We start from the raw sequence: 10,799 nt of genomic DNA on the forward strand, positions 1-10,799 counted from the left end.
TCTAAGGTTAAAGATTTTGGGGTTTGGGGAAGAAACCACAGAGTCAGGTAGAGTATTCCAGACATTGGCCACTCTGTTGCTGAAGTCGTATTTCCTGCAATCAAGTTTGGTGCGGTTAACCTTGAGTTTGTATCTATTGTTTGCTCTTGTATTGTTATGGTTGAAGCTGAAGTATTCATTGACTGGTAGGACATTGCAATGTATGATTTTATATACTATACTTAGATAGGACTGAAAGTGGCATAGTTGTAGATTTTCTAAGTCTAGAATTTTGAGTCTGGTGGCATAAGGTATTCTACAACGAATAGAGGAATGGAGAACTCTTCTTGTGAAATATTTCTGGACTTTCTCAACTGTGCTAATATCAGATACGTAATGGGGGTTCCAGACTGATGAGCTGTATTTGAGTCTTGGTCTAGCAAATGTTTTGTATGCTCTAGTTAGTAGTGTCATATTACCAGAGAAGAAGCTACGCAAGATTAGGTTAACAACTCTTAATGCCCTTTTGGCTATGTAGTTACAGTGGGCTCTAGCACTTAGATCATTAGAGATGAGTCCTCCAAGGTCCTTGACAGAGTTTGGATCATCAACAAGGTCTTCACTATTCAGCTTGTATTTTATTTTCTGATGTTTTTTGCCAATATGTAAGAAAGAGCATTTGTTTGTTGAGATTTGAAGTTGCCATTTATTTGACCATTCTGATACATAGTCGAGGTCTTTTTGAAGAGGTCTTTTTGAAGTTCCCATCATCCTTGGCCATTAAGGCACTTTGGTAATATGGGGACCAAAACTGGATGCAGGATTCCAAGTGCGGCCTTTTTACATTTAGATAACAACAGAACAGAACAACAGAATTGGAGAGGGACTTTGTAGGTCATCTAGTCCAACCCCCCCAAACCTCCCCCAAGGACCCTGTCTGGCAGATGGGCAGTCCGGTCTCTTCGGGAAAGCTTCCCGTTTTCCCCAAACCGAACGAAATCCGCCTCTTCCACCCCCACCCCTTACTCAACCCTACAAAAGGGAGTCTCTCCTATGGGGGGGGGAGAGACATTGCCCCCAGCAATCCCTCCCCTCCCCCCCCCGCAGCCGTTCCCACGTGCAACGCGCGTCCACTTCTGGTCGTGGGAACGCCTCTTCGGCCTGGCTTTTGGAAGGGAGGGAGGGAGGGAGGGAGGGAGTGGGGGACGGGCCTGTCCTCGCCCACCCCCCACCCCCAAGTCACGTGAGCCCGAGGGAGCCCAACATGGCGCAGTCCTGAGCAGCATCACTCCGCCGGGCGGTTTAAGGCACAGGAAAAAAGGAGAAAGAAAGAGAGAGAAAAAGGAAGAAGGGGGAGAGAGAGAGAAGAAGAAGAAGAAAAAGGGCGGGGGTCGTTGCATTGCACGAGTAGGAATCCAGGCCGGTGAGTTAGGGGGCTGGGGAGGATGGGCTTGATGCTGCAATGGCCGAGGGTCGGGTGCAAAAGCCCCCCCCCACTCACCACACCCCCCACCCCCTTTTGCAAATTGAACCACATTGGGGCGTGGGCCTCGCGTCCCTCTGGTGCAATCCGGATTCGCAACGGAGCAGCGGCTGGGGATATGCTCCGGGACTGCGGGACCCACCATCCTCTCCCCCGGCTTCCCCGCGCTGCATGCACCGCCCCTTCCCTCTTTACCTTCGCCCCCCCACTTCCCTCCTTTCAATGCAAAGTTTGAGGGCGCCCCACGGGAAAGCGTGTAAGGGGCCTCCAAAGACAATGCCGACTTCAGATCCCATCATCCTCAGCCAGTCCAAGCAGCTCTGTGGGTGGGGGGAGATTGGGGTCAGCCTTGGGTTGAGGGTCAGGGGGTCCCCCCATAATTCGGATTCTACACAGACACACACAGCCAATAGTGTTGGTCTAGTGCAGCATTCTTCAATATTGGCAAATTGAAGCGATGTGGACTTCAACCCCCAAAATTCCCCAGCCAGCATGCTTTAAGATGGGTGGACTGCATTTCCCAGAATTCCCCAGCCAGCATGCTTTAAGATGGGTGGACTTCAACTCCCAGAATTCCCCAGCCAGCATGCTTTAAGATGGGTGGACTGCATTTCCCAGAATTCCCCAGCCAGCATGCTTTAAGATGGGTGGACTGCATTTCCCAGAATTCCCAGCCAGCATGCTTTAAGATGGGTGGACTGCATTTCCCAGAATTCCCCAGCCAGCATGCTTTAAGATGGGTGGACTGCATTTCCCAGAATTCCCCAGCCAGCATGCTTTAAGATGGGTGGATGGGGGGGGGGCAGACTTGTTCAACTGACCAGGGATAAACGTAATGTCTGACCGTCTTTAGATTCACTCCTCTCCCTCCTCTTCCTTCCTTCCTTTCAAGGGATTCCTGGCAGGTGGGGGCCACCATGGTGAAGATCTTCGTTGGGGGGCTTTCTCCTGTGGTCACAGCCGAAGAGCTGCGGAAGCTCTTTGAGCAGTACGGCCAAGTCAACGAGTGCGACATTTTGAAGAATTTTGCCTTCGTCCACATGGAGAAAGAGGACGAGGCCCACCAGGCCATCAGCACCCTGCACAAGAGCGAATTCTACGGCACCCACTTGACTGTGGAATACGCCACCTCCAAGATCCGCAACGCCACCAAGATCTACGTGGGGAATGTCTCGGCCAAGGCCACCACCGCCCAGATCCGCCAACTCTTCGAGCGCTTCGGCAAAGTGGTGGAGTGCGACATTGTCAAGAACTTCGCCTTTGTCCACATGGCCAAAGAGCGGGAAGCCATGGACGCCATCTTGCATCTCAACGACACCCCACTGGAGGATCAGAAAATTTTTGTCACCCTTTCCAAGAGCAATAGTTCCCTCCGGGCCACCAAAGGGGCCTCTGTGCCCACCCCACCCACCCCGACGTCCAGCTACTACTTCTCCAGGGGACGCGTGCCCACAGCGCCAGCCACCTATTCGCCCTACTGTGCCCGTGGCTGGTACGATCGGGAGTATTGTGATCAGTACACATACGAGCTCTACGACCGAGCGCGGGCGGCATACGACCGAGCCCTCCCCTCGGCCCCAGCGGCCTACAGAGAAAGGAGCCCCGTGGGGCGGAGGACATCTACCCCTACTGCCGTAGTGGCCCAATACGCTGACCCTTATGCTGCGGTGGCGGCTGCAGCGGCTGCCGCCATGGCTGCAGCAAACCAGACTTACAGCCAAGCCTACAGCCAGCCCGGATACGCCGCCGCCGCCACGTCAGCTGCTGCCACATACTCTCAGTACGGTCTAGGAACTGCCTACAACGTGGCAGAGTACTACGAGAGGTACGCCAGCGCTTACGCTGACCAGTATGCCCAGACGTTCTGAGGGCGCTGCACCCTTCCAGTTGTAAGTGTTCAGAGCTGCTCGGTTGCACGGGGGATGCAGGGAAGGGAGGCGGGAGGGAGGGAGGGAGGGACGAGGGTACGCTGTCCCTATGGGGGAAAAAGAAAAGACAAGGCTGATCTTTGTGGACCAGCAGGGGGGGATGGTTCCGTACAAGTGGTGGGCACGCGCACGTGGGCCTGAATGAAACCCATCGGTGGAAATGGCAGGCACACCTGTCCGCCGCTCGCACCAATGCAGCAACATGCATATTGAATCGCTTGCGTGCTGCTGGCACAAATGGCGATATGCGCGCATGGCCTCCTGCCACTTCCGCGGCCCAGTTCCCAAACGGCTCAAGGCCCAGGAGTTGGGGGCCTCTGATCTAGGAGGGAGAGCAGCAAAGCCCCCCCCCCCCAAGGCAGCGTGTTTATACCCAGCCTGCTTGTGGGTCCACATTCGTGTCCAGCCTCTGCCCAGGAAGGGAGCCCCCCGGTTATTTTGACCCCCTTCTCCCCATGTCTGGGCAGAAATGCCTCGATGTACAACCCTAAGCGAGTCCCCAGATGCCATAACTAAGCAAGGCAGTTGTTTTAAGTGAGCTGGGCCCCATTTTATGACCACGTTGGCCACTGCAGTTGTTTTTTTTTAAAAAAAGCATGCGATCATTCCATGAAACTGGCTTCTCCCATTCACCTGCTGGGAAGGTTGGAAATGGTGGCCATCCATCAACCAGGGGTCTCCAACCTTGGCAACTTGAAGCCTGGCGGACTTCAACTCCTTCAACTGGCTGGGGAATTCTGGGAGTTGAAGTCTGCCAGGCTTAAAGTTGCCAAGGTCGGAGGCCTCTGCTCTAAACCATCCTAAACGTAGGCCGGATACTGTAACCATCATAAGTTTAACCCTCATAAATACAGGCCAGATGTCAAGCCCTGGGATTTTGATCATGTAACCCTGGGGATGCTGCAACGGACGTGTGAAAACCGGTCATAAGTCCGGGTTTTTTCCCAGTGCCGTTGTAACATTGAATGGTCATTAAAGGAACGGTTGTACGTTGAGAGTAGAGGTCCTGGCTGAGGGAGCACTGTAGTTCAATCGTTTCCAGAAGATTCTAGGTTCTCCCCTCTTGTTCCTGCTCCCCCCACCCCACCCCTATGTGGTATCCCACAAGCAACCACTTTGTTTCCAGATAGACACAATGGTGGGTGTAACAACCAGTTCGGTGAGAGCGCGAGGCTGACTAATCGCCAGAACTACCGGTTCACCCGAACAGCTGTGAACCGGCTGAATGCCACCCCTGGGCAAAGTGTGATTTCTGAGGTCGATGCACGCTTCTCGCGATCCAGGTGTACCCCCTAAACTATGTAGATTTCTTTACAGGCTCTTTCCCTGGGCAGAGTCGGAGCGATGTCTCATGGCCAACCCGCTGAGCACTGACTTCCAAGGTTGGTGATGCTGCATTTTGTGTGTCCCTCCTTTCCTCCCCTCCCCCTTCCTTTCTCTTCCTTTCCTTCTTTCCTTTCCCCCACGTTTCGATCCGATCCGGTCGAAGAACTGCCACGCCAACCCCGCCTTGCGAAACTGCGATGGGGGCCGAAGACGGTGTTGTCCGTTGTCTGGTTTTTCTTTCCCCCGAACTCTTCCCTCCGGCACGGAATGCCGCACACACCTTTGCACACAACGGCTCCTCCCCTTCCGCCAGCTCCAATCTTTGCTTGCTGTGTGTTTTGCGTGCTACGCTTCGATCCCTGCCGCCGCCGCCGCCGTCGCCACGATGCCAGCCTCTCTCAACCAGGCTTTCGGGGTGGGGCGGGTGGGTAGGGATTTATGATTATGATTATGATTTTTTGCTTTGCTGGTTTGATCGATGCCTTTTTTGTTTTTCTCCCGTTGATTTGTTCTCGTTTTTAAGTTTGTACAACCGGTTTAAATGAAACGGGTTTGTTGGCGGCAAGTTGTTTAGCTTCCCTCTCCCTGGTTTTTAAGATGTGAACGATTAAACGTCTTTCACAGAAGCTCCCGCGTCCGCCTCGTCAAATGTGTGTTCCGATCGCCCCCCAACCCCTCCTCGCCGCCTCGACCCGGCTTCTCCTCTGCCGCCTGCTGCCCACTTCCTGTCTGCATGGGACGCCACGATCCGGATTTGCCGTAGTCGGCGCCCGCCTTTCACTTGCTCCTGCCGCCTCCGCCGCCCTCCTCCCCTTTGCTTTCCAGAAAGGAGGGCCCCATCCTTCCCCCGCTGGGGGGCTGCTCTCGTCACTAACCCCCTCCCTCCCCGGCAGGGAGAGTCGGCCAAACCGTTGCACAAGCCGTGTGCGCGATTGCCAGATTCCGTCGCTTTTTGGCTTTGAGACTAACCGAACACTTGCCAGGCCACTGATGTTGTTTATCCCTGTTCCTCCCCCCACCCCACCCCCATTGATTTCTCTTTCTCTGTGGACAGCTGTTTCTGGAAGAAGCCAGGGACTTTGGAGACCCCCTCCCCATCTTCCAAGCAGGCAGAGCTGATCCGACACCACACGGCGCAAGATGCTGCTTCATCTACCCAAGGGGGAAAATATCCTGTCACACCCTTTAAAATAGGCACCAGAAAAACACCCGGGGTGTTGTGAAAAATGGCCGTTCATCTCTTGGGTTCTTGATGTTCTCGGAGCTCAGAGAATACCATGATCCAACGGTTCCGTGTTTACAGCTCTTCCCCGACAGTTGGGATTTGCTGGTTTTGCATCCTGTATCGATCCCTTCCCAAATCAGTTATGAGCCACGGTGGCACAGTGGTTAGAGTGCGGTACTGCAGGCTACTTCTGCCAGCTGCCTGCAATTTGGCAGTTCAAATCTCACCAGGCTCAAGGTTGACTCAGCCTTCCGTCCTTCCGAGGTGGGTACAATGAGGAGCCAGATTTTGGGGGCAAGGACTGACTCTGTAAACCGCTTAGAGAGGGCTGTGAAGGCACTGTGAAGTGATATAGAAGTCTAAGGGCTATTACTATTTTCCTTCCTTCCTTCTTTCCTTCCTCCCTCCCTCCCTCCCTCCTTCCTTCCTATTAGAATGCAGTACTGCAGACTAACTCTGCACACTGCCAACAGTTTGTTTCTGACCAGCTCAAGATTGACTCAGCCTTCCGTCTTTCCGAAGTGGGTAAAATGAAGAGCCAGATTGTTGGGGGCAAGAGAGGGCTATGAAGGTATATAAGTAAGTGCTATTGCTATTTCCTCCCTCCCTTCCTTCCTTCCTTCCTTTTAGAATGCAGTACTGCAGGCTAACTCTGCACACTGCCAACAGTTCGATCCTGACCAGCTCAAGGTTGACTCAGCCTTCCGTCCTTCCAAGGACCCAGATCATTAGGGGGAAATAGGCCGACTGTGTAAACCGCTTAGAGGGGCTGGCAAGCACTGTAAAAATGGGATACAAGTCTTAAAAATAAAGCCGCGCAAATGGGAGATCAAGGGAGTCCTCACCTTATGACCACACTTGAGTCCAACAGTTGTTGCTGAGTGAGACAGTGGCTCGGTGAACTTTGTCCGCTGTTAGCGATCCTCGTTGCCGCAGCCTTGAAAGGAATTCTGTTGTTGTGAAATGAGCAACGTGGCTGTTAAATAAATCTGGCTTCCCCATTGCTTGCCAGAAGGTTACCAAAGGGAAACACCTCACCCTGCAACTGTCATAAGTCCATGCCAGTTGCCAAGCCTCTGAATTTGGATCACATGACCCCAGGGATGCCGCGATGGCCGTGTGAAAAGGGGCCCTTAAATCACTTTTTGCCAGTGCTGTTGTAACATCGAACGGTTGCAAGTTGAGGACGTTGGAGATCCAGGCAGGCGGACCGACAGCTGGCATGGGATTCTGGGAACTGAAGTCCCAAACATTTGGATTCCTTTCAGAGGACAGGAAGCTGCTTTATAGTGCAAAATGATTTCTACTTCCTTCCTTCTGTTCCAAGGAAACAAACACCAGATGGAGGTAACAGCAAAACCTTTTAATGATTTTTTACGAATTCTGTTCCTTCATGGTTAAAACTCATTGTCTCTGATAAGAACGAGCCTTGCCAAGGTTATGCAAGACCGCCAAGAACACTAGATAAAGTTGCTAAGAAAGATTTCAAACACAAAAAGTCTCCAAACACAAACTAAGAGAGTCCAAACATTCACAAGGCTTGAGTGCAAAAACTTCTTTGCTTCCTGCAAAGAACTCTGGTTTCTCAGCTGGCTTTTATCTCTTCAGGGAGGGGCCATCACCTTGCAGCCTTACTCCCGAGTCGCCTGTGCTGCTGCAGCTGCTCTTTCCTTCGAGCAGCTCTGCACGCACACGCCCTGGGCACAGGCTCCTCGGGGACCTTTTCATGACTGCTGGTGACTGGGTGACTTAATAAAGGAGATTTGGGTATGGTGGGGGCAACTGGATAGCCACACACAATTTCTGCCACTGCACCTTCCCCAGGTCCCATAGGGAGGCTGGCTGCCTATAGTTGGAGGAGGAAGAGGAGGAAGGATGGAGAAGAGAGAGGGGCACACTGTTTTACTGTCCTTCAGCTGCCAACTTTTAGCCTGATCCAGGCAGTCCTCGATTTATGACCACAATTGAGCCCAAACTTTCCATTGTTAAGCGAGACACATGTGAATGTTTGCCTCCACTGACTATCTCTCTGGCCACCGTTGTTCAGTGAGTCATTGCAGCTGATTAAGTTAGCAATATGGTTGGCTTCCCCAATGGCTTTGCTCGTCAGGTGGTCACTAAAGAGAGAACACATGACCCCAGGATGCCACGACCGCCATAAAAGTGAGTCTTGCTCAATGTCCGAATCTTGGGATCGTGAGGATGTGCAACGGTCGTAAGGGTGAAAAATGGCCATAAGTCACCTTTTTCGGGGTTGTGTCTTTGAACGGTCACTAAGTGAGCTTATAAGTCAAGGATTGTCTGTAGTTTCACACATTGGGGGCTGTGTCCGAAGGGTCAGAGACCCTATTCGCACAACCTATAGCCAAGGGCAACCAATCTAGTGTCTCCATTGAATTAAATTTTAAATGGCGCTAAGCAGCCATTTTGTAAAACACTTGTGCCCATTTTTTGAAATGAGGATGTAGTGATGTCCCCAGCCCCGGGCTGCCAGATGTGCTACGATGCCCAAATAGGGGAATTCTGGGAGTTGTAATCAGAATAACAGAAGGGACCCCAGAGGTCTTCTAATCTAACCCCCTGCTGAAGCAGGAGACCCAATATCATTTCAACACATTGGTTGTGTTCTCCACGTCCTTAACCAGGTAGGTACCTTACCTGCATTCGCAGAGAATCTCAGATAAATTTCATCTCGGTTTGTTTTCATGAGCTTTGGAGGGTCCAATCGATAGTTTATGGCTCAGGAGAGTGTGCGAAGCCCCCAAATGGGATATGGATTTATTCTTGTTTGACTCGAAGATTCTGAGCAGTTTAACAGCATATAAAATGTCCAACGAAAACAGGAAGAGTCCAAACAGGTTTTCTAGGCTAGGGGTCTTCCAATTTAGCAACTTTTAAGATTTGTGGACTTCAACTCCCAGAATTCCCCAGCCAGCGCATGCTGGCTGGGGAATTCTGGGAGTTGAAGTCCACAGGTCTTAAAATTGCCAAGATTGGACACCCCTGTGGTAAAGTCACCCCTTTCAACGCTGTCAAGATTGACGCCAGACTCTCTCCAATGCACTTTCTCTTCTCTTTTTTCCCTTCCCTCATGATTAAAGGATTCCGTTTTTCTGCCTCATTCCTCTAAACCTGTCAGGGTGGTGTGGTGTGTGTGTGTTTTTTTAAGCTGACTTTGCATTGGTAGTGCAACTCTTCCCGATGTTCCTTTTTTATTATTCGATTTTCCTTTTTGAGTTTTTGTATCATTGGGTGCATCTCTCCATCCTTCGGAAACTATCTGCACATCCCTTCCCCCCAAAAGAGGGAGATTTGGGAGACGTTGAAGTCCACAAATCTTAAATTTTAATCTTAAAAATTTAAATTAAATTTAAATTAAATTTAAATCTTAGAGTTGAAGTCCACAAATCTTAAAGTTGTCAAGGTTGGACACCCCTGCCATAGGGAGTCCCGGGTACCAGATTTTGGGTTCATTCTGTAAGTTGGTCCATTTGAAGTTTGCCGGTTCAAAAATGATTGCTGTAGGATGCACCGATTTGCCCAGTTGAGGGTGACAAACCAGCACGAGAATTTTTAGTACAGGTATTCCTTGACTGACAACCACAATGGAGCCCAACATTTAAGTGAGACATTGGTGAAGTAAGTTTTTGCCCCATTTTATGGCCTTTCTTGCCATCGTTGTTATATGAATCACCAGAGTTGTTAAATTAGTAACATGGTTCTTAAATGAATCTGGCTAATCACCATTATGTCAACTCATAAAATATTTCTAGTAGTTGCTATTAAAAAAAGGGGGGAGGAAATCTGGAAGAGCAATGTAGCAGTTTGGAAGCAGAAGTATAATCCAACTCTCCTCTTTAAAAGGCTGTAACTACCAGAGATTTTGCCCTGAATATATTTAATTGGAGAATGTGATTGATGACACCCAACCCGTGAAAGTGCTTAATTGGAGAATGTGATTTATGACACACCCGGGGGGAGGGGGGGGAACAGGGTCACAGGGGACTGGAAATTATGTCTGCCAGAGTTCGCTTCATACAGGGCAGTGCCAGTATGTTGCCTCTAATAAATCCTTTGAAGTTTTTTGAAGTTTGACTCGAGAATCATGATTTCATTAGGGCGATTGCTGGAATCCTGACACATTGAATAATAAACTTTCCCTTCACGTCCGATCTTTGATTTGAAATTCAAGGATTATTGTCCTGAATTCCACTTTTTTGGCCCAGGCCAAAAAAGAGAGAGAGAGAGAACCAAGCATGTTATAATGTTCAAAGAGATTGAACAGCTTGGAATTTGGGCAGGGGGTGTCCCAACACACTTGGGGAAGGCAACCGAATTGCGTTAAACTGTAAGATGGGCAGCAAATAAAATTGACAAGTTTCATTACCTCAGGAACGCTACAGGAGGAAAGGAGATCCATGAGGTTCACAGCCCTGTAAGATGGCCTTCCGATCCCCACATCCTGCACCTGCAGCCCTGAGACCAGGGAGACGAGTTTCACAGCCCTGTGTGATCACCCCAGCCCAGTCCGTCATAAACCAAATTATTGATATTTCTTGAAGTGACACACGACCCGAGGAAGGCTACACTTTTTCCCGATTTTCGACACACCAAGCTGAAAAGGTTAGCCATCACTGCTTTAAGGTTTTAACACGGTAGAGAGTTGAATCAACTGAATTCTGCATTCAGACCAACTCCTGCGTGAACCGAAGCCCTTTCGGCCAACCCCCTTTCTCAGCCCTCTCCGAAGGGGAAAAGAGGTCCCAAGATTATTTTTCACCCGGGTTTAACTTTCCAAATCCGGGATTGAGGGATGGAGGACTGGAAAAGGCCCAAAATGCACAACTAAAGCCAAGAA

At 50.5% G+C, this 10,799-nt stretch overlaps 1 protein-coding gene and 1 long non-coding RNA gene across 2 annotated transcripts; both read left to right on the forward strand.

Moving 5' to 3' along the window:
• The first annotated feature begins 1,230 nt into the window (after positions 1–1,230).
• LOC148129501 (uncharacterized) lies at positions 1,231–3,373 on the forward strand. The gene is made up of 2 exons (XM_087943771.1): positions 1,231–1,402; positions 2,355–3,373. The coding sequence occupies exon 2, from the start codon at positions 2,380–2,382 to the stop codon at positions 3,328–3,330; it is 951 nt and encodes a 316-aa protein (XP_087799897.1). The 5' UTR covers positions 1,231–1,402; positions 2,355–2,379; the 3' UTR covers positions 3,331–3,373.
• Positions 3,374–4,707: 1,334 nt separating this feature from the next.
• Positions 4,708–6,768, forward strand: LOC113424183 (uncharacterized). The gene is made up of 2 exons (XR_003372470.2): positions 4,708–4,772; positions 5,771–6,768. It is a non-coding gene; the product is annotated as an uncharacterized LOC113424183 (long non-coding RNA).
• The last annotated feature ends 4,031 nt before the right edge of the window (positions 6,769–10,799 follow it).

Source organism: Notechis scutatus, chromosome 14 (assembly GCF_049901735.1).
Source record: "Notechis scutatus isolate UNSWTSFEM ecotype Mainland chromosome 14, rNotScu1.2, whole genome shotgun sequence".
Taxonomy (NCBI): Eukaryota; Metazoa; Chordata; class Lepidosauria; order Squamata; family Elapidae; genus Notechis; species Notechis scutatus.